Source organism: Rhipicephalus microplus, chromosome 3 (genome assembly GCF_043290135.1).
Source record: "Rhipicephalus microplus isolate Deutch F79 chromosome 3, USDA_Rmic, whole genome shotgun sequence".
NCBI classification, from domain to species: Eukaryota; Metazoa; Arthropoda; class Arachnida; order Ixodida; family Ixodidae; genus Rhipicephalus; species Rhipicephalus microplus.
Window position 1 is genome coordinate 85,016,399 of NC_134702.1, and position 23,659 is coordinate 85,040,057.

Consider the following 23,659-nt stretch of genomic DNA (forward strand, 5'->3'; position numbering starts at 1 on the left):
AACACGCCCAAAATGACAATGCTGAAAAAAAAATAAGTGTAATATATGTTACATGCACGGTTCAGTTTCCACCATGAATGACTGCAGTTGAAGATATGCTGTTCATGTGCAACAGTGCAAGATTAGTTTTTTAACTGCTAAGCAGAGGAATTAAGTGTGCTAAAATGTTGAACATTGCCCATGCTTTGGGTGACAATGATGCTTTGGGTGACAATGTTGTAACCCAAAGTGGCGCAACACTGCAGTAGCTCAAAAAGATAGCTTTCTCTTGCCTGGTTCCCGAGCTGCGCGTGCGCAGAAATTTATATATCACGCATGTTTTAAACGCCTCTGACACCAGGGGCTTGGGCAGAATTTTTTTTTTTTTTTCGAAGAGGGGGGGGGGGGGGGGTCCTCTTCCTTGCGCTATGGTGGCTAGAAGGGAAAATAAGCATGGAGGAATGTTCATGAGAGTGATGGTATGTCTCTCAGAGGACAAAAATTAGACGAAGAGGAGTACAAAAGCTTAAAGTTTACAATATTCTTAAAAAGACACTGATACGTTTATTTGCAAAACGAGGCAACACAGCACCTGCTTTCGACATTTCAGGCAGCCTCAGTGCAACGCGCATCAATCGATTATGCTGTTTGGTGCCGGGCAGATGTGTAAAAGCAGTGAAAGCGTGCGTTCGACTACACGGTTTGCGTTCGGCTGCTGACAATGGCGATAGAAGACTGTGCCTCTAACTGCAAAGTTCCCGTCACACCTAGAGCGTACGACGCGATACAAAATGTTGACGTTGATAGCTTGGCCACTCTGCCTGAATGGGAGCTGCGGCCCCTGCTGCCATGTCTCGTTCGCATGGCGTTGTGTTCCCCACTCGATCAACGCAAGGAGTGGGGTCAGAAAAAGAAGACTGTGCTTAAAATACTCTCCGGAATTGAGCTCGTCAATTCACTCGTGGCGCTGTTGTCTATCGATTTCCACGCTCTCGAGCTTGACGTGAAGAAGGAGCAACAACTTCGGTAAAACTGTGCACGCGCGCTCTCGGCCGTTAAATTCGCAAGTTCAGAGTCGCGATGGAATCACCCTGCCGCCAACTTTTCTTTCTCTTACAGATTGAAGCTTGGACCTCACTCTGGTGACAGCATATTGGTAACGTCGCTTCAAAATTCCTTGGCACTGGAGTTCGAAAGAAGTGACGCTGCCAGGAAATTGCGATTGGTGCTCAGCGAGCTTTTGGCTTTCATTGCTCAAGTGAGAACCATTGATATGCCATATATCTCTAAGCTCTGCCGCCGTTAACTAGAGGAGCTAGTTTTTTATAAATTTAAAAGCCGTTTGTGACATGCAGGGCACCCCAATGACATGTATTTATTTATTTAGTAATACTGTCAACCCTCGTAGAGGTTCATAACATAGAGGGTCATTTGACGTCTGGTTTAGGCAGCTTGAGTTAAAAGGGCTTGACAAGTTCAGCTTATATTCGCTCGTGAGACTTGATGCCTTATTCTGATTTATTGCTGATTTCCGTCTATGTGACGTCAGTGCTTAATGGTTCACAAATATTGTACCATTTGGAAGAACAACGTATTGAATATCTGAGCGATACAAGTGTTGCACTGACACTTAAGTTTGCATAAGAACCTGTCAGGACCATGTTTCTGAATTGCAATTTACTCTGTCCCGTGCCAATAAACCAATCGTTATTGAAACTGCTCTCTGTGACATCCGTGTAATATCTCGTATTATTGCAGTTTTCATTGTTCTCAACTTAAATGTAAAAATTGGGCTGCTACTTTAGACACATTAGATAGAAGTTTATTGTCAACATTCACCACTGAGTATTGATAGTAGAGATCGGTCATTGCTGGTTGTCGCATGTAGTTGACATTCTTTCATTCGATCGCTGTGATCTGTGATGCTTATCAAGTTGTTTTTAATTTTTTATTGTGTGGAGCGTGAAAAACATGTAGGTCCATCAATACAGTCAGAATGTTGAATGTACTAGAACTAATTATTTTGTAGTTCAAAGCCAAAAGCACCTTGTACATACTTCAATCTTCACATTTCTAGGTCAAGGATAGCCGAAGTGAGCCAGGCACAAAGACTTCAGACCTGTTCGATAATGACGTCTACCTGGATGAAGTTGCCGATGTCATGTGCATTGCTCATGCAGGTAAGTGTTCCGAAACATGGTGTGCTTTAGTACGACAAAGTTTTGCACAGGACAAGAATATGTTAATTATGCATGATTAATGTTATAATAATGCATTTATGGACGTTCTGATGTTGACAAGACACATGTGATTTCCTCCAACAATTTGTAATGTTCATGCTTGTTATATCAACGTTTGATTCGGGAATGTGTGTGTGGCCATTAGGCAAGGTGGTAGCATGTTTTCTACAGCCTTATGAAATAGTGCTGGTGTTTTCAGACAAAAATTTGCCTATTTACAGTGGCCATGACCATTTCTTTACATTATCACCACGTAGGTTAAATTTGAATGCTCTAAAAGAAGCAATGTAAAGTCAAGGTGGTGAATCATACTTCTGTAATACTAGAAGCATCAGACATACGCCTAGCATAACCTCGGTAAGGGAGAAAATGTGCAAACATTTTGTGCGGATGCAAAGTCCCCACCCTACTCCATTACACTGTCATGGTATTCAGATGGTGTCTTTTTAATGCACCAGTCAACATGTGCACTTGCATAATTTTGTCTTTGCGTGGCCTGTTTCACTTTCTGCAGCGAAGATGCTTTACGTGCAGTTGCTCTATATAAGCATGCCCAATTTCTTTTAGAACTCCCGGGAATTCTGCACATTCAGGACATTGCGGAGACGCTAATTCACCTTAGGAATGGACCAGACCTCCTCTGTCGACTCATAGCAAATGCCCCGGACAGTTTTTCTGAGGGTGAATATAACGATTTTGTAATGCATGCATTAAACTTCTTTTGTAATGCATGTGCTTCTTTGCTAGAACATTTCTGTTTCAAGAGTTATATATTTGAAGGGTGACAAAAAATTGAAGTGAATTGAAAGTTTGCACCTGTCCCTGTCCAGTCTTTCTGTGTTGTTGTCTTTATTTGCATACACCAGTTTACCTTGAACTTGAGACGTTTTGCCGAATGGTCCTTTCCACGAAAACTAGCCTAGTGTGTGCTCAAGATATAGTTAGCTTTCACAGCAAGCTTCTAGTTTCATGCTTGCCTGCTGCTAGAGAGTGCATGCCGTAGCGTTGACACTTTATTGCCTGAATTATGAAACTGCCGGGAAAAATAAAAATTGTTTCCTTTTTCCAGCTTCGAGTAGCAACGTTTAAATGATTATGTAGTTAAATTATCTAAAATGTAACGTTAATGCATACTTTTGCATATGTCGTGAGCTCTACATATGCCACAGAGACAAGGACCTTGCAACAAAAAAAGTACTTCAAAACTACGTAACGAGTTGTGTGCCACCTCTTGAGGGCACCACACACCAAATTAACAAAATTATTGGAGATAGAACTTATGTCACCAAGACGAGAAAAAACGAAAAAGTGAGAACTGTTGCACGCACTTCGGGCTCTCTGCCATCAGCGCCAAAACGATTGCTTCTATCTTATAGTACCTTGAATAGACAGTACTAGATTTTTCATGCTAAAAGCTACATGCCCCGTATCGTACTTGACAGCTGGCATTGAAGGTGGCATGCATTTCGTGACTTACTAGCTGCCACACTTCTAAGTTACTTGCTAGAAGTTTTTTAGTATGCCGCAAATTTGCACATCCGGCAGTAGAGGGTTAACAACACATTGATTTTGGGATTTGAGAGTGTATGTCAAATATTTTTATTTTAATTTCGAAATAATGTAGTAATCCTTAAAAACAGTACATCTATGGCACAGTATTCTTGCATAGAAGTACTGTAGTGAAGTTTCTAAGTGACCATTTTGGCTCACATAATCTACTGCACAAATTATTTTGCCTGCATGATTTATTTTTACTCCAACAAAATAATATTTATATTAGTAATGAGTGTTTAAAGCCACTACTATGCTGGCCGTCAGAGCCATGTTATTGTGCTCATTGTGTTCTATGAGTGGAGTGCTGGTTATGTAATCTTTCATTTATTGAAACAAGCACCTCATCAGGTATGTATAGTCATCGCAAACAAGCAAGCCTGATACATTGATCACGTGTTGTCAGTTTAACCCATACTAACAGTCATTTGAAAGAGACACTGAATCAGGCTAGTTCCAATGCAGGCAACATGCAGTATTCTTGGCAAACATGGAATGCACAGAACTTATCACAACATCTGGGGTGCTGCAAATAAATGAAGAGAAATAAAGAAAAGGAGGCAGAACTTGTGACGTGAGCATGGTGTGGGCTTCTGGCCTTTGTTTTAAGAGGCTTAGAGGTGATTTTTCAATAGCAAGTGTGTTTCCTCGTGTATTTGCTGCAGTGTGCCTTGCTCTGATCTCCAATGGTGACAAGCAAGACGAGGATACGGTGGGTGGATGTGTACGCATGAACGCTCTGCATCTGCTCTGCAGGATGAACCCAGCACAGTCACTGGTGGTGCGGGCAAAAGCGGTGAGCATCACGATGAAATTTTTTCTTTTGATTCTTGTCTCTCTAAAATGTCTTTTTAAAATCCAATGATGTCTCTTTGATATCCGAGTGCAGCAAGATTTCGCTCTAGATAAATCTGTTATGAATGAGTGCTATGTTGTGTTACTCAAGTAAGCTTGCCGAAAATTGGAGGCTTGGGCCATTTGAACTTTAAATAGCAGGTTACTCACATTTCCTTTAACATTCCGGGTGTTCAGCAAATGCCACACGATTTGACGAAGTCATATTGTGTTGCTTGGATGTTAAGAGTTCTCAAGACCTTGTTCATAGGTTCTTTCCGGCTAGTGGTAAGAAACGTGCTCTTTTTCAACCTTTTATTTTTTGGTGTTGACATCAGGATTGTCTGTGAGGAAGCTTTCGGTGAAATTGCTTCGTACTTCAAATACTATAAATTTTGTGTGAGGGTCTTTCTAAAGCTGTTGTACCATTTCGAACTTCTCAAGCGTGGATTGTTAGCAAACCAATCACTCACCATGATATATTGGACTAATCAAGATCTAATTATTTGAACTTCTTTTACGAAAGTAAGTAGACTCTTGTTAATTGGAACCTGAACAGACCAGGAAAATGTGCTCCGTTTAAGAGGAGTTCCATTTAGTGAGCGCATGTTGTACTTTACATGGCCAGAAATAAATGTAAAGGAATCGCCTTGGCTGTCCCAATTTTCCTCATTTTTCTTGGTGTTGAACGAAATTTTTTTTTTTGACTGCGCACTTCAATTTCTGAAACTCCTTATTCAGAGTTTTTTTAGAAAAATAACTTGTGAAAAATCTCTTAGAGAAAGAAAAGTGTATGAGGAGTCCGTCAGGCTATGACAGGATGTGTGGGTTACGTGGTAATTTCACAATTGGGTGAGGAGGCAAAATTTTGTTGCAACATGGCTGATGACACATCTTGCATGTTCCCATCATTTAGGAGTTTTTTCATGATATGTTGCACAGAAATTTTCATATTGTAGCATATTCTGTAAATTTTCTTGCAATTTTTTTAAGTCAACAAAGAGAAGTGACGGAAATTTCAGGGGCGCTTGTTACTGAATAGGGTTCCGATTTAATGCCCTACTGCCATTGAACTGAGCATCTACTGATTGAGATGGCTACTGCCAATGGCTTGTTCCAGTGGTAGGCTTTGATCCAGTGAGGCTGTGCAGAGAGCGCTCTTGGATGTGCATGCTTTGCCGTCTCTGCGCAGCTGGCACGACAGGAGGTTTGCCATGCTTGATGCCTCAAATTTTATTGCGATAACAATTATGTGGGCACTTTAAATGAATTTTCACCACCCATATAGATAACATGCAAAGTCCAAATCAATAATACCGTCCCGCACATTGTACATTCTATGTGCGAGCTTACGTTTGCAGAGGCCCTGACGGGTGCAGCTAATAAAATGAAGCGGGCCGGCCGGTTCTGGTAGGCCAGTGAGCATGAAAGGGTGCCGGGGGTAGGGCTGCGTCACTCAGGCAGCAACCGTGAACTTTGACCAAAAGAGCATAGTTTGTGCAGTGGTGCACAGGCTATCTCTATGGAGATCACCAGACAGCTCATACCTTTGTATGTGCGTTTCTCTCACCACTTACTTCGAACTAAAGCGACAGCGTGCAAATAGCTTCATTCACTGGAGAGGTAGTATTCCCCTATGCCAGCACTTTGTGGCTACACCAGACCGGATTCCGCTAGCCTTATTTAGTCTAAAAATTCCGAGTTGTTGCTATCGCATTCATTGCTTCACCATTGCGGTGAAAACCGTGATTCTTATTGAGGCGCCCTTGTGAGTTCTTTTTGCCTCGTGACTAATCGCTCTGCGGGTGGAAACCTGGCAGGTGGAGCTGTGTCGAATGCCCGGCCTGGCTGTCCTGCTGAGCCTGGACCACTGCCGCAGCACGGAAAAGAACGACGAGCTCAGTTCTGCCGGAGACTTGGTGGCCTTTGTGAGTGGCCTCTTGCTCGGCAGTGACGACAAAGTTCGCACCTGGTTCGCCCAGTATGTGCGAAGTTGCCAGAAGGTGAGCATGGAACTAGCGAACATTTTCTTTCTTTCTTATCTCAGGCAAAGAAATAAAAAAAAGGTGTATTTTGCCGCAGTTATCTTGTAACGAGGAAATTAATACTTTTGTTACACGGTCAAATTTAGTGTCGTGAATGCGTTTCAGTGGATTGCTTGCAACTTTGGTGAAATATTGCTGCACAGAAAGAAAAGTGTGGTTTGTAATTAATGCTGACAACGATAGGTGAATCAGTTGGCACTTTATATATTTGGTATCTTGAACAATGTCTATTGAGTAATAGGGTGCTGTAGTTATGAACACTGTTTAGAATGCCATATGAGTCCAAATAAGATGCTACTAATGCATTGACATTATTGATTACTACTGGTAGTGGTATTAATGATAGTGCTTCTCAGAAGTAAACAATGACAGTGTCATTACGTGACATTGACAAGGACGCCGATTGTGGCCATAAAAGCACAATAGGGAGAATAGTAATTTTTTTTACTAATATATAAATTTTAAACCAATGGCTTAAACTTCATGTTGTTAAACATTTGACAGCCTGCACATGATGCTAGTGATGTTGTGCCCATGCTCTAAATGGCACTAAATTTGCCTGTGTTGTTTAACTATGGTAGCCAGGTTTTTGTTGCACTTGTACCACACATAGCATGCAATGCTACAAAGGCCATTTCACTTTTCATATTCACTTCGATACCTGATGCTTTCTTGCTTTCATTATTAATACATTTAAAGTAAAACATAATCAAAATGTGCATCATTTTAGAATCTTATCTTTTTCGAAAATGCAGTTATGAAAAAGTACACAGTAATTCTGAGCATTTAAATTCTTTCATTTCTGTACCTTTTCCATGACTGTGGGTACTAAATAAATAAAGGAACGAATTAATGAACAAATAAGTAAACAAGTTCTGTGGCAGTTACTTTTGGAGTTATACTAATTTTCAGCACACGTCGATAGGCTGGTTGGGGGTAGGCGAGTCTAACCGCTCCAATCACTGACGCCGCTTTAGTCTCTGAATACGCAAAAGTATGCCTCGCACGAAGTGGCACTGCCGCTGACTTCGATCGTCTTGTAATATGAGGCCCTAGAAGATTTTATTATTCTGATAGCAATTATATGGACACACTCGGCTGGATTTTGCCACTGGCATTGACGTGGGCGTCGCTGTCACTCACCGTATATGTATACGTATTTCTATGTATATATGTAAACGCAAGAAAGAAAAATAATCTAGAAAAAGACTTTGGCAGACGGAATCGAACTTGGGACCTCTGAATCGTGAGTGCAAGGCGTTGCCCACTTAGCCAACGGAGGAGCCCCTCCAACGTTCAAACGGCAAGCTTTCTATATCTACCACTTACCACTGCTGACAGGCATCTCGGGGGGAACTATCGTGTTTGCCGCATTACCAGCAAGATGGTGCAATAAGTGCGCTTCGCCACATCATAAGGATGCAACGGCACGTGCTCTCATCACTCACGCGTACTTTGTGCCGTGGAAAGGTAGGGGGCGACGCTCACTCACTTGTGCGCCCTTATCTCGCGGTGGGGAGTATTGTACATCTTGGTACGTCTTGGCTGGCCTTGGGCTTTCATTTGAACGATTCTGCTGTGGTTACCGGGCGCACAAAGGTCACTGCGATCGTTGCGCAGTCTCTGTTTGCGAAAATGGCGCGCTTTTTAGATACAGTAAAGTAACAACTGAGATGCTTATTCTCCTTCATCTGTACCTGTGAGTACGTTTCATGCATCATTTGTGTGTAAGAAACGTGGGGCACGTTTCGATCTGCTTGCCATTCTGCACGTGACCTTTCCATTTATTGCTATCGCGTTCATTGCTTCGCTTTTGTGGCAAAGCTGTGACTTTTTTTTTGTTACAGAAAGGAGAATCGGGCAAGGGCAGCACCCTGCAGGCCCTGCGTGAGGAGCTGCTGTCGCGGCTGCAAGGCCTGCTCCTCTCCAGCCTCGAGCAGCACGACCTGCCCGACTGTAGGGCAGTGCAGGCCAACGCCCTGCTACGCCTCTTCTGTGCCCTACGGGGCATCGCCGCCCTCAAGTCAGTCTATTTTTTTTGTCAGCTTGCACACCTTTTAGTTGAATGTGTACACTCAAACCTCGATATAACGAACTCGAATATAACGAAATAAGTTGAATAGTCTTGCAATACCAACCATGGGGGTCTAGTGGCTAAGGCACTTAGGTGCTACCTGTATTTAGATTTAGGTGCATGTTAAAGAAACCAAGTTGGTTGAAATTTTTGGAGCCCTCCATTACGGCGTCTCTCATAATCATACAGTAGACTCTCACTGAATGGAAATCTGTTTAAAAAAACCACTGCTTAAACGGAACCATTACCTGTGCAACACTTGGTTTCGGGTTTGTATTCTGCACCTATATTCACCCTTCAGTAAACGTAACTCCTGTTAAATGGAATATATTTTCCCTGTTTCTTCAGGTTCCATTTACTGAGAGTCTACTGTATTATGGTTTTGGGATGTTGAACCCGAACAGCTGTTATTATTATTATTAGTTTTTGTTATACAGTAGATATAGTGTTAGAAATATTCATTTACAACGAATTTTGGTTATAGGAAACTTATTTTCGTGTGCGATGCAACTTTGTTATAATGAGGTTTGAGCGTAGTTTGCAGTTGTCGAGCTGCGCGAAAGCTTCGCATGAGAACTTAAAATTCGAGTTTGCCGCGTTGTTAACTGGGAAACGCCCTTGTGTACAACAAGGGAAGTATTTCGTTTCTCTGTACTATAATCTGTTGTGTTCTGTAAAATGCTTGCAGTTAAAAAAAAAAACAATGTGAAGAGAGTGACAGACGCAATGTCAAGAGTTTTCTGAAAGCATGTTGGAAATAACGTAAATGTTCAGGTTTTTGATTAAGTGAAGTGAAAAGTTATTTGGTGTTTCGGATTTTTCTTTGTATGCCAAAGCTACAAGTTTTCATCTTTTTTTAAGGGGTGGCATTTAGTTTTCAAGAGGAGCTAATTTAAATTGCTTGCGTTTTACTTTTATTAACTGCTCATTCTGTTGATAAGTGTCTAAGCTAAGTGTTCATTCATGTTGACACCAATATACTAATCTCTGTATTCGAGGTGACGAAAGTTACTTTTAAGTCTGCTAGTATAGTTCCTCTAGAAATTCCAGAAAAGACTTTGTCGTAGCCTCCAACAAAGATCTCACAAATTTGGCAGCAATTACGTAAAAAAAATGTTAATCTGCATCAATCTTTGTGCGTGTCAAGCCAACTCGTCGTGTTTGCGATGCAGGTTCACAGAAGACGAGATAGTGGTTCTGATGCAGCTTCTGACATCGCACCCTCCCCCGAGCGCCGCCGGCATCCGGTTTGTGTCGCTTGGACTGTGCATGTTGCTCGCCTGCCCGTCCCTAGTATCCAGCCAAGAACACGAGCGCCAGGCAACTCAGTGGATACGCTGGCTCATGAAGGAGGAGAGCTACTTTGGAAGGTCGGCCTTTGCTAATTGTTGCATTGTTCATGTACAGCTAATTATTAATTTAGCAAACTCCACGGGACCTGGGAGTTGCCAAGTTAAAGCGAGAATTTTATTTCTTTTGTCCCAATTGCAGTTGCATGTCATTGATGTACAATCAGCGCCAAAAGTTTAGGGATCACGAAACGCAAGAGAAAGCTGAATACTATTCCTACTGCTTCGGCAGGTAGCCATGAATACAAAACTGAGGACTGTTCTAAAATGGACTAGCATGTTTTGTGCAGTTCTACCGAATACAGTTAGAAATTGCTCGAAAATCAAAATTTCGCTTGACCTAGTGTGTCTTAACTTTCGACGCCAATTGTGCTTTGGTAGGTCCAACCACTTAGCACTATGTGCCTCTGGTGCAGTGGTTCTCAAGTGGCGGTCTGCGGACCCTAGGGGGTCCACAAAGCCATTTCTATGATCCGTGAAACCCTCACCCGCATTTTTTTTAAGCGTGACTGTGCCATGTATTGATGAACTGTTCAGAATGAAGTGATGTGGCAAGTTTTTTTTTTTAGGTTTTTGGTAGCAATAAAAGGCACCTGTTTCACGCTCTAGTTGTGTTAATTTTCCTACGTACCCCTCCCCTTCGCTGCAAGGGGTTCCCCATCACTTCCACCAGTCCACAAGGGGTCCGTGACTCATTCATGGCTGACAACCACTGCTATGCATGTTTTGTCATCAGCTTTTTGATAGGACACTCTCCGTTCTGTTTGAATTGTGGTTTCAGATATACTGAAAGGTTTATGTACATTTTTCTTTATTTCTATTATTTTCTCACTTGAGCACGCAGTAAGTGCAGCCGACAGGTGATAAATCTCTGTGGCAATGCTTACCTGTTGTTTTACGAAGCTATTATCGATTTGTTATATTTCATCGGGTAAAGAATACTTACACCAAAGGATACTAGAGACTCAGTACTGACTCTCAATAAATGAAACCTGAAGCGACCAAGAAAGCATGGTCTGTTTAGCAGGAGTTCTATTGAGGAAGAGATGAACACCGACGCAGAACTCAGGTATGAAACCAATCATATTGGAGGCAGCTATTCCATTTAAGCTGCAGTTACATTTTACAAACTTTTATTTACTGAGAATCTAGCATAGTGCGTGAGAGAAGCATTATTTGCCATAAACAGCAGCTGAAGGGTAACTGGCATTCAGTGTAGGGGTTGCCACCCCTCCACGTTTTTCAAATGAGAGCTCCCAGGTAATTGCGATGGTCTATAATGCGTTCTAGAGTATTGTGAGGACCTGTCTCTTCCTACTTTTCAAGTAAATGGTGCAAGGGAGCATACACGTGTGTTTTGTAAAATTGACAGGCTTAAGTGTGTTGGGGGCATCTGACCATGCCCCATGAAAAAGCTTACAGATGCAGAGCAAAGATTGTGGGGGCAGTAATAATGTTGGCATGCAAGGCCAGTAATGAAAACACTTATAAAAACAAAACTGATGCTCTAACAACAACTAGGGCATTAAAACGTGAGATGTGTACTAAAGCTAGCATGATGGGAAAGCAGTTTTAAAGGTTATATAGTACTACCCAAGAAGCAGTGCTAGTTTGCTGGCACAGTACAGTAAAGTGCCTACGGTTCGTATCTCCTTGTCGGGTTGACGTAAGGGCTTGCGAAACTGGTCCACATTCGTACATGTCCCTGCAGTATGCTTCTCATTGTATTGGGCTAAAGCAAATGACCTGAAACCTGTCATTATGTCGTACTTAGTTTATTATGTTATGATAGAATGTTATACTTCCTCTGCCGCGTCACTGAGAGCTGCCTTTCATTTAATGTCTGTTTAATATAATTCCTTTATTGCCTCTGGTTGTTAAGTATATTTATAATTAGTTGCTTTTGTCTAACCTACCCATGATTTTATGTTCTATTCATGGGTAACGTCATCTTGGTCTGATAAGCATTTGTTGTGCCAGTTTTCTATGTTGTGGTAAGAAATCATCATAGCTGTAAAATGTTGAATGTACCAGTCAAAGCGTTTTCGTTCGTGTGAGTTAACTGCAGAACTGTTCGTTTATTTGATGCGGATATAAGCTACAACGTTATCAGACCGAAGTGGCGGCACTTGAGCTTGCACAAAGACGAATATGTCACCTCAGTGCAGTGATGCCATTCATGTTATCACTGTTGTCATGTTTCTTCGTTTATTTCACTTGCAGGACAAGCGGCGTGAGTGCTTCATTCGGGGAGATGTTGCTGCTAATAGCGATCCACTTCCACAGCAACCAGCTGACGCCCATAGCCGACCTGGTGTGCTCCACGCTGGGCATGAAGATACCCATTCGACCAAACAGTCTGGCCAAGATGAAAAGCATCTTTACCCAAGAACTCTTCACAGATCAGGTGGTTAAACTGGCTGCTCACTAGATCTTCGCACGCATGCCGAGATGTTTCGAAATGTTATGCAAATTAATGTCACAAGTTTATTAAGTCATGGTGGGTACAAGCTATAAAAGTTCAAACGAATACTGGAAAGAACATGAGGATTAAGAAAAATTGTTAGGCAACACGATCAGTGAACTGAGATAAAACGAAAACAGTATTGCTGTTATTGTAGCAGGTGGTTTACGGCCATCCTTTGGCCTACACTACTCGGTGCTGATTGTATGCGAGTAAATATGGACAGTTGCACTAAGTCAGAAATTTTCATACTTTGTTACTGAATCTATGTGGGAGAGCCTAGGAAGGCATTATGTGCGGTATTGAATATTATTTTCAACAACATGCAGAGATAAATATGCCATGTCCTGCTTATCAGACTTGTTATTATCTTATGTGACTGTTAACTCAGGTAATTTATACTTTGTCGAGAATATGACTATAAAGACAATTAGGCATGAATAAGACTGTCAGACAAACACAGGATGGAAGCAGCACCATGAAAGCGTTAAGAATGTAGTAAGAGTTTCTGTACAGGACTGTAGGGTGTTCTCGTCTGCATAGTTTGCCGTAGTATTTGTGCATTGCCTCTGCTCAAACAAAAAGCTACTCTTGACTGCCTTGCAGTCAATACTGTCGAGTCCTGCCTACTTGTATGACTGTTTCTTTCTGCTTTGTCTTGGTTCAGGTGGTTACGGCGCATGCGGTCAAAGTCGCAGTCACCCCAAACCTGAATGCCAACACTGCAGGCTTCCTTCCTGTTCACTGCATCTACCAGCTTCTCAAAAGCAGGGCATTCACCAAGCACAAGGCGAGTGTTGCTGCATTACGTCTTCTATTTAACAGCAGTGCTGCCATCAGTTTCAGCCCTGCCGCAAGGGTCTAGTGGCTAAGGTACAAAGCTGCTGACCTGCAAGTCGCGGGATCGAATCCCTGCTGCGGCGACTGCATTTTCGATAGAGGCAAAAATGCTGTAGGCCCGTGTACTCATAATTGTGTGCACGTTAAAGAACCCCAGGTGGTCGAAATTTCTGGAGCCCTCCACTACGGAGTCTCTCATAATCATATGGTGGTTTTGGGACGTTAAACCCTACATATCAATCAATCATCATCAATATGCCACCAGTTTCATTTTAGCCTGAGTCATTCTCAAGTTTTGTTAGATACACTCAAGCCTCCTACTTATAACAAAGTTGCATCCTTAAGAAAATAAGTTTGTTATATCCAAAAATTTGTTATAAAGGTATACAGTCGAGTGTGCATATAATGGCCCCACTTAAAACAAACTTTCGCTTAGAACGAAAAATATCCGCGTGACCATGAAAATATACATTGGTTCAATGGTACTAAATCGCACTTACAACGAACGTTTCTGAGCGCTGCCAATCGGTTACAGCGAACGGGGTCGGTGTTCTGCCGACTTCCTGGGAAACCCTTTTTGACCACTGATCAGCCATTGGCGAGGTGCCCGTACGTTCTTATTGTTAAACGGTGGCCCTGCCTCCACGCCCCTCTAGTTGCCGCTCTCCCCGACTGCTTTTTGTTACGTACCCCTCCGTCCTTTGTCCCCCCGCTACTCTGAGCACCCCACATCGCCAGACGAGGCCAATGTTTTCACACTGCCACCAATCTTTCGAAGACCGGCCGGCCATCTCCCCTGTTTTTGATTGCTGGTACTGTCATTCGCGTCACCGGCCTAGAATGACCAGACGATTTGCCAACATCGTTGGCCACCGACTGTATCCGATCGTCTGTGTCTTGTGCATGTGCGTATGCTACCCCACCGACTGATAATTCGCGATTAGTTTCGTGTTTATGACCTGTTCTCGCTCACTTCGCCCTCAGCTCAGCATGCCCTTCGCACGCGTGCGGAGGCACGAAAACGGCTGTTCATTTGTGCGAAACGAATCGCGAAATATCGAAGTCGGTGAAGCCACGCAAACTCGCCGGCGCTACAAAACGATTTTTTCACCACGGCTGTTGATTCTTTCAACACCGCCGCACGCGCTGATCCAGGCCGCTGTGCTGTGACTTCTGCAGGCGCAGGCACTCTTTCAAGTTTTTCTACGCGCGAGTTGCGCGTTTCGCAGACCTTTCAAGCAAGCTACCCGACCTGTCTGCTTCCCGCTTGTTTTGGTTTTCAAGGTCACCCTCCCGCCGTATCCTCCCCTCTCTTCACTCTATAGCAACTCTTTGCCCTTCTCTTGCAAATCTGCTCTCCTGTCTTGATCACAACCCCTTCGCCCATCTCCACCGCTTCGGGACGCCAGCCACGCTGGCTCGAATTAGTTTAATTTTCTGACTAGAAACGGGCCCAAAGCTGTTCCACGCATTCTGGTATATGCGTCGCACGTGCGCGTCTTGCTCGCTCTTGGTGTGCGTGTGTGGTCAGGATTGCAGAAAGGAGGACTTGCACGCTTTTTCCTGCTTCTGAACAAAACATCGGAAATGTGACTGCTTGGCTTGAGCGTAATCCGCGCGTTAGGTGCCGTGTTGCGGAGTGCTTGCTTATAGCTGTTGACCACCTGGCAGCCAACTTGCCGCTTCGGGCGTTCCGGTATTCAGCTGTCGAGATGGTGAATATTCCGTAGGCAGCGGTGACGGCTACATGCACGCGAAACTGATTTCGCGAAGCCGACTTCATCGTCGATGTCAGGCCCGATGCCGGGCCTGAACCTTCTGAACAGAACCACTGCGGTGGCGATTTGTGGCAGCGCGCCATCGGCTCCGACATGGGAGAGCGGGTGAGACATCTGTTGCGATGGTTTCATTACGGCCGATGATGATGCCGACGCCGCGGAACTGTGCACGGATTAGGGTATTGTGAATGAAGTACACGGCAAGAGCTATTTGGAGGAATCGGATTGCGAGAACGACGAAACTTTGGAGCCAGTGCCTCATGCAGCTTATGGCACGGGCCTCGGCGAACGAGCGCGCTGCCGTTTGAAATAAACTCAAGACCCCCCTTATCACTTCTGCTCTTCAAAACACGTGCATCACAGACTTTTTTGGGCAAAAAAAAAAGTTGGTGTTTTCGCTCGCAACTTTTTTGAAAGCTGTGTTTCATTTACTACGAACTTCGGGATACAGCGAACAGATGCCGCGTCAGGCTCAGGTTCGTTATAAGCGGGCTCGACTGTATTAGTAACACTGTGCTATTGCAAGACTATTTCTCATTGACTTCGTTATTGCTGATATTTCATTTATGTCTATGTTCGTTATATCGAGGTTTGAGTGTAAGGTAAAATGACATGACTACTTCTGATTACTGTCCAATAATATTTTTGTGCTAATCTCAAGTTTTCCACTCCAACTCGGAGAAGGCTAACACTACAGGCTGTATGATAAGAGTGACTATCCTCTAAATCAGTGGCCATGGGTTTTGAAATCATGGATTTTACTTTCGTTTGTAGTGGCCACATTTTAATACAATGTAGCTAAACATTAGTTTACTAAAATGGGAAAAAAGTGTTGCTGTGGGCCAGTCCTCTGATATGACAGAAGACTGTGCTAGAAACAGTAGTACTTTGGACACAAATGTAAAGAAGTAAGACATCAGTGCAAAGAAATAAGTACTGTGTTTCTGTGTCTACATTCATGTTGAGAGTATTGCTTGTAGTGCAGTGTTTCATCGTTTTAAATTTGGAATAACATTTTTAAAAAGGTTTGGGCATTCAATATTAACCTGGATTCGTGCATTGTTGCCTCTGTAATAGCCTTAGCTGAGTTACAGAATGTTAAAACGCCATGGGCCTGTTAGTTAATTGTAATCAAATAGTCACCAAGAGCCAGCGATTGTTTGAAGTGATTAAACAAGCACTAATGTGTGATTTATAGTGGTTGAAAGGAAAACCAAGTTCAGGTTAATACAAAAAGCTTGATTTTAGAACATGGAATTGCTTACACAAATTATTTTATTATTGAGCTTGCTGGTCTGATAATGAGTCACTGAGGAGGAAATTTCCGCTGCTAGCAACGAGAGGACAAAGTTTGTACCTTTATGAGTTGTGGCATCCACAACTGTGTTGCTTGATTGGGATGACAGGTGCGCATCAAGGATTGGGTGTTCAAGCAGATCTGTGCCAGCACGGCGCCTCTGCATCCGATCCTTCCGGCATTGGTCGAGGTGTATGTCAACTCGGTCATCGTGCCCAGCTGCAAGAACTCAGCCCAGGAGATGACCAATGAGCCACTGTCTGAGGAGGAGATTGCTTCCATGTTCGGCACTTCTCTTCAGGACGGCACATCACCCAATGGTGGGAAACCGGGTGTGTGTGTTTGTGTGTGTGTTGTTGCTTGAGCATGCATGTTGGTGTATGCATGTTGCGTGACATATTGTGCTGGGTTGCTTGAATTGATTTTGACTGTTGTACCACTGTCACTAGTATTGCGCTGCTGTACAAGCGGTGATATTCACGCATGGAATGAAAAACTTTCGAGCTTATTTCATCAACGTAGAAATTCAGCTTGTTGATGTAACATTTGCGGTCTTTTTATGCAGCACAGAATATGCATGGACATAGAACAGACACACACAAGGCACTCATGACACAAACAAGCACTTCGTGTGTGTGTTCTAACACTTACTGTTAGGTCTAAGGGCTGATAGTATCCCACCGCTGCCACCCAGTTGTTGTGACTCCGGGTCCAGCCAGTCTCGTTTTTAGTAGCAGGCCCTTGTCGTAGGATCCGTCATCCAACAAGCCAGAAGAGGCACTCGTAAGAGTGACAAAGATTTATTTACATAGTTAGGAACGGAGAAGTCGACACAAGATGATCAAGTGATCAAACAAGTAAAAGCTTGTCGAAGAACTGAAATTATACAAAATGTCTTTCGCTTATACACTATAACCTTGTTATAATGAAGTTGAAGGGGAGCCACAATTATTTTGTTATACCCATTATTTAGTTATATCAATTATAACAGTTTGTGGCAATTTATGCTCAGATGGGCGCACACCTATAAGCATGCAAAAAACAAAACCGCCTCGCGGCCCGATGTATCGCTACGCGACCACGCGTGTGACGGAAAATAAGCACAGTCGAACCTCATTAATTCGAACATGCCTAATTCGAACTTCCGGTTAATTTGAACTTACCCTGAGGTCCCCTCAAAGCTGTGTGTAGTATTCTAATAGGCGAAAACGCCCTGTAATTCGAACGCGCAAGCACTTGCGACGGTTCATTCAAACTTATCGCACTCTGAAAATGCTCTCAGCACCATGCCCAATCTCGCAGCAGCACCTCTCAACGCTGTGCATGAAGAAAAGGAAAGAAAAGACTGTGGCGGATTGTTTGCTCTCTCTCAAATGCCAATCTGCGACGTGCCTGTGCCACGCTTCTCCCTTTTCTGTCTCTGCATGTAGAGACCCTTTTTCTTTCAAAGCTGCGTGCAGGGAGAAAAAAAAAAAAAGAAGAAAGCTGTCGTGGAGAGTCCTCCTTTCTCGGTTCATAGGGTAGCAGCGAACACGCAGTCGTTTCTGTCGTCTTTAGAGTGTGTTGGCACTGGACTTAGCCACGTGCTACTATGCTTTGCAAACTACGTGCCAAATTGATTGACTCACTGCAAGGCAAGTGTGTGCAGACGCACATCACTGATTGCTTCAATTAATGACGGATGTCCTCTGATTTGTGAATAATTGTAAGTCTTCTGAAGTTTCCCCATCGTGTGTTCTTATTAGTGAAAAAGAAATCTCTATGCTCTGCGGCGCCGCTTCTCGGTCATGTGACCTGCTGAGCGCTCTTTCTATCTTCTTTGCTGGCTGTGTGAAGAGTATGGCTCTCTCGGGCGCACGTGGCATGGCTGTAAGGTCGGCGCAGTAGTTTTGAAAGAGCTGCGCCGTACGAGCGCCAAACTCCACAGAAAACGATATACTTAACACATTATGGTTGGTTTTTTTTTTGATAGACTATTTGATGGACTAATTTAGTTTGTTATATCCATTTACTGGTCAATTTTACTTTGTTACAACGAGGTTTAAAATACATGGTTCTCAATGGAGCTTTCAAGGGTAATCCTATTTACTTTGTTATATCTATTATTTTGTTATATCCCGTTATGTTTTAACGAGGTTAGAGTGTATAGTGCCGCGTTGCTAACCCTGGGTGCATTGTCTGCATGTTGAACCAATAAAGTTCTCGATGCTCTTGGCGCTGCGCCCACGAAGGCGAGGAAATACACCACACAACGCACGTGAAGAGGGCACAGTCTAAACGATGCTCAAATATGGGCACGAACGCACAACACCAAGGTCTTGCACACAACGCCAAGATTTTGCACTCGTACGACGATCCTAGCTGATCTAGGTTCCAAGAACTCTCCCTTCAAGGGGTTAAAGCTCAAAAAGACCTGCTCCCAGGGACACATACCAAACTTGCCTGTCTGCTTTGGGTAGAACAATGTAGCAGATACTATGGAGAGGGGTAATGAGGAGTGGTCGACTAATCCCTCGTTGTTTGCTATGAGTTACTCTTGAATACCTGCAAAATTTTGAGGCTTTGCTCTCCTTGAAAGCTGCAGCAGCGGCTGGTTTAGTCATAGCTGCCACCTCAAAGAGCAAATATCATGGTGGCTTCGAAAATGGCCTCGTTGCTTGCCCGTTGTACTTTGTATGGAGTCGAGGTCACAAGGGCTTTTCATGTCTCGTTGTTGTTCTTCGCACCGAACCGGTTCATTTACACCCTTTTTCACGCTTTACAGAGAGATAATCAGCCCTTCTCAACTGCGCACCCTTGCTTGGAATGCGTCATGAACTCTTCGTCAGGTTCGCAGCCGCTGGAAGAATTCCGATGGTGATAATGGTCATAACAGTACTCTCTTTTTTGTGCTGCACAAAAAGGCTGCAAATGTTAGTGCATAATTTTCTTTTCTAATTTTAAGCATTATATTGGTTCAATGAAAACCAGGATACCAAGAATACGTGGTTGCTTACGCGAGTCGAACCCTCAAGAAAGCCGAGTGTAATTATTCTGTCACTGAAAAAGAGTGCCTCGCAATTGTCTGGGCTTTGACGAAGTTCCGCCTATATCTTTATGGCCGCCCTTTCGAAGTCGTCACGGACCACCACGCTCTATGCTGGCTATCATTGCTCAAAGATCCGTCGGGCACCTTGGTCGTTGGGCGCTTCGCCTGCAGGAATACGACATTCGTGTTGTATACCGATCCGGCCTCAAGCACTCCGACGCTGATGCGCTATCCCGCTCACCGCTACCGGCTCACCCAACCTTCTCGTCACCTTCTTCAGCTGTCATAACACCAATCGACTTCGCAGACATGGCATCGGAACAACGCAAAGGTGTGTGGATTTCCCAACTCCTGACCTTTCCGACTGATTCGTTAGCTAATTCGGTCTCAAGAACCATCTGCCGTCAAGCCACACATTTCACTATTCGAGACGACCTTTTCTATCGGCGGAATTACAGTGCAGTCCACTTATAACGATACCACATATAACGATATATCGGTTATAACGATGGGTCGACTTAACAGTCTCATTTTATGCATTGGGGCTATGGGAAAAAAAACCATATATAACGATATGTTATCCACCGCATATCGGATACAACGATGAAAAGTTTGCCGTGGACGGCATGTTTCATTCAGAATAATCGTAACATTTAGATTGATAAGTTCCTCTGAAACGAACTGTGCCGAGACAAGACGAAAAGTTAGCGTAGGCGAGTACGTATCTGCCGCCACTGCAGCACAGCGCCGGCAGCACGTCCCGGCCGTTCAAAAAGCCGAGGAGGGCATCGCGAGTTGGCGCGACGCGCTACAGATGGCGCCAGCTGTGTCACGTTTTGCACCTCGCCGCGCGTCGACCGCGGAGAGGCTGAGAGAATTTAAAAAAAAAAATGCGAAAAGCAAAGCGCCGCGCTCCGCGGCTCCCCGCCTTCTGCAACGGCAAGCCGGCAAGCTGCTCGTAGCTTGCCGAACCAAAGCGGGAAAGAGAGAGAAAATAAAAAAAGCGAAAAGCAAAGCGGCGCGGCGGCATCGGGGCGGGGCCTCGTTGGCATTCCGGCTGTGTACCTCTGGCTGTGCTTTCTTCCTCCCACTGCTCCCACCCCGCCGTCGGTCAGTCTCTCTTCCTCAGCGAAACCGTGATGCGTTCTTTGGAGTAAGAAATAGTCTTGTTTTTGACATCCTACTATCTACAATATTTATTAATTGGTGAAAATAGCGAAATGAAGCCTGGAGCTACAAAAGGTACGTCCGGCGACGATTTTTTGGCGGCAGTCCAGATATAACGATCACCGGTTATAACGATCATATTTTTAGGTTTTCTCGATATCGTTATAAGTGGACTGCACTGTACACGTCTGAAGGTCGGAGGTGGCTGTTAGTGATACCCAACCACATGAGCTTGGAAATCTGTACTGCTTTCCACGACATCGCAAAGCGCTCACGTCGGCGCTCTCAAAACGTACAACCGTCTACGTCAGCGGTACTGCTGGCGCGGCATGTACACATTTGTTCGCAAGTACGTACGTGCTTGTACTGCATGCCAGCGACATTAAGCCCCACCTCAACGCCCTGCCGGTACACTTCAGCCTCTACCTTGTCCAGCGGGTCCATTTGACCGTGTCGATATCGACTTGAACGGACCACTTTCCACGTCGTCTTCTAGAAATAGGTGGATAATTGTCGGCGTGGACGACTTCACGCGTTACGCGAAGATGGCAGCACTACCCGCAGCAACCGCGAGGCAAGTTGCGTTTTTCATCTTGCGCAACTTTGTTCTTCGCCATGGTGCTTCCCGCGAACTTTTGAGCCACCAGGGGCGTGTTTTCTTGTCTGACGCCATTCAAGCCTTGCTTGCTCAGTGCAACATGGTTCATCGCATGATGACAGCATATCACCCGCAGACGAATGGCCTCACGGAACGATTTAATTGCACTCTCGGTGATATGTAGACGATGTACACAGCTTCAGACCAGACCAATTGGGACACTGTCCTTCCATTCGTCACGTATGCGTATAACACAGCTACGCACGCGATAACAGGGTTTTCCCCTTTCTTTCTGTTGTACAGACGCGAACCATCGTGCACGCTGGACACTATCCTCCCATACACGCCCGACTCCTCTCAGTACATTGCAATTTCTGATGTTGCCAGGTACGCAGAAGATTGCAGACGATTGGCCCGTTCACTGACAACCGATAACCAAGGCCACTAGAAGCTACGGCATGACACCGACCGACATCTCTCTACTTTCACGACTGGTGCTCTCGTTTGGCTCTGGATTCCACCGAGTACTCCTGGCTTTTCGTCAAAATTACTGGCACGATACCACGGGCCCTACCGCATTCTCGCCTGTACGTCACCAGTCAATTATGAGGTTGAGCTTTTGACACAGTCTGACGACTTACGCCGTCGTGGCCGAGAAATTGTGCATGTGAGTCGCCTGAACCCGTATTACGATTGCGCTATAGTGACCACGCCTCAAGTCGCCAGGTTGGCTACGCTATTCACCGGGGGCCAATGTAGGGAACTATGCGAACGACGACAAAGCAGCAAGAAACGTCAAGCCACAACGTTGGTGCACACGCGCAGCCTGAGCTTGCGCTTGTTTGTATTTTCGGCCTGTTGACGTTCCTCGCTCTACTGGCGTTCCTCGGCCTTCCAGTAGGTCTGTACGTAAATAAACTACGTGACATCATGTTGATGGGCTCTTGCAAGGGTTACTTTCTGAGACAATTTATAGTTGCTGGCTAGTCTCTCTCTAACTAGATGTGCTTGTTCCGCACTAATAATACCTTTGTGGCCTCTATTTAAATGCAGGTTCAACCCCTAGAGATGACAGTGGAGACATGACAGTACCTCAGCTGCTGCTTCTGTACTACCTACTGCTGTACGAAGACACCCGGCTCAACAACATGAAGGCTATCGTGTCTTCTGGTCGCAAGGTATGTGTGGGAGCCTGAAAAATTAAATGAAGTCCATAAATATCAATGCAGCTATACTTGGTATGCAGTAAAAGAAGCTGTTATTTCAGTACACTCCAACCCCTTTATAAGAGACACTGATATAAGAGACAAATGGCTATAAGAGACACTAGGGTGCCTACAGTAAAATTCAGGTTGATAAGAAAATGCATACAAAGTGCCCTGCTTATGAAAGACATCTCACATGTCACACAGGTCCCGTTAATTAGGGAGGCGATCGCCGGGCTAATTCCAAGGGCCGAGGTATCGGCCCCCCGAACCGCACCACGAAAGCGTGGACAATTTAGAAGTGGTCCTATTTGGCGCGCCAGCGGACGCCGGCTGTGGCCCAAAGAACAAGTCAGAGCCGAGAGTTGATAAACAAACGAAATTATATTCTCAATAATTGCAGATCAAAACAACACACAAGTATGCACTGTCCACAATAGTTGAGTACAATATATCACCAAACAAACAACGTACTACACAGTACAATCGGCCACACTCGAAACAACGGACACAGACAACCATACGCACTACAATGCAGTCGCATGCATTGAACAACCAAGACACTTAAAGACTAAAGAGATAGGAAACCTATTCAGTCCAAAGTTCTTGGAACAAAAGTCTGGATGATACTCTTCCGAGAATCACTCACTCAAAGTCCAGCGTTGTTGTCGTTCCGCTGCCCTCGAAGTTTCTCTTCCAGGAAACCTCGCGCCTTCACTTGGCCACTGTCCAAGCTTCAAACTTCTTCGCCGGAAACACGTCGGCTTCACACACGCAGCTGTTGCCACGCGTCTTCGCTCGATAGCGGTAAACACACACTCTTGCCTGTAGCTCGAGTCGTCACCCCTCAGGTGGAAATCATCTTCTCCTGCTTTGTCTCCATGGACAAAACCTTCGCCGACTACACGGCGGAATCCCTACGCGCTCTGGCGCTAACTTCCGTCTTCTCCTGCTTTCTCGTCTCGGCTGCTCGATTAAATACCTTCCGCGCGAGATTCCAGAAGGTTCTCGTCATTTCGTCGGCGCGATACGCAGCGAAGGCTGGGGAGAGGGCGAGACGGTTGGAATGCCCTTCGCGATGGATGACTCAACCCGGCGTGACCACGCCTCTTTCGTTCTAGAAATTTCGCGGGCTTGCTCGGTCGCCGATGTGGGGTGAGGAGGTTCGTCGGCGAAGCCACGCTTCCGAGGGGAGAGCGCGCGCCCGGGG

The 23,659-nt window shown here is 44.7% G+C and overlaps 1 protein-coding gene across 2 annotated transcripts in view; it reads left to right on the plus strand.

The window, feature by feature from the left end:
• Positions 1-598: 598 nt before the first annotated feature.
• Positions 599-23,659, plus strand: part of IntS2 (integrator complex subunit 2) — a 44,740-nt gene continuing 21,679 nt past the window's right edge. Inside the window, exons 1-12 of one of the 2 annotated variants that reach the window (XM_037423925.2) lie at positions 599-1,005; positions 1,099-1,237; positions 2,057-2,159; positions 2,787-2,900; positions 4,436-4,566; positions 6,425-6,607; positions 8,497-8,672; positions 9,896-10,093; positions 12,296-12,479; positions 13,204-13,326; positions 16,561-16,783; positions 22,298-22,422. In XM_037423925.2, coding sequence (XP_037279822.2) covers positions 701-1,005; positions 1,099-1,237; positions 2,057-2,159; positions 2,787-2,900; positions 4,436-4,566; positions 6,425-6,607; positions 8,497-8,672; positions 9,896-10,093; positions 12,296-12,479; positions 13,204-13,326; positions 16,561-16,783; positions 22,298-22,422 — 2,004 coding nt within the window. In that variant the 5' untranslated portion in view covers positions 599-700. The remainder of the gene's footprint in view (positions 1,006-1,098; positions 1,238-2,056; positions 2,160-2,786; positions 2,901-4,435; positions 4,567-6,424; positions 6,608-8,496; positions 8,673-9,895; positions 10,094-12,295; positions 12,480-13,203; positions 13,327-16,560; positions 16,784-22,297; positions 22,423-23,659) is intronic. The other variant, XM_075889914.1, reaches the window with a different exon arrangement.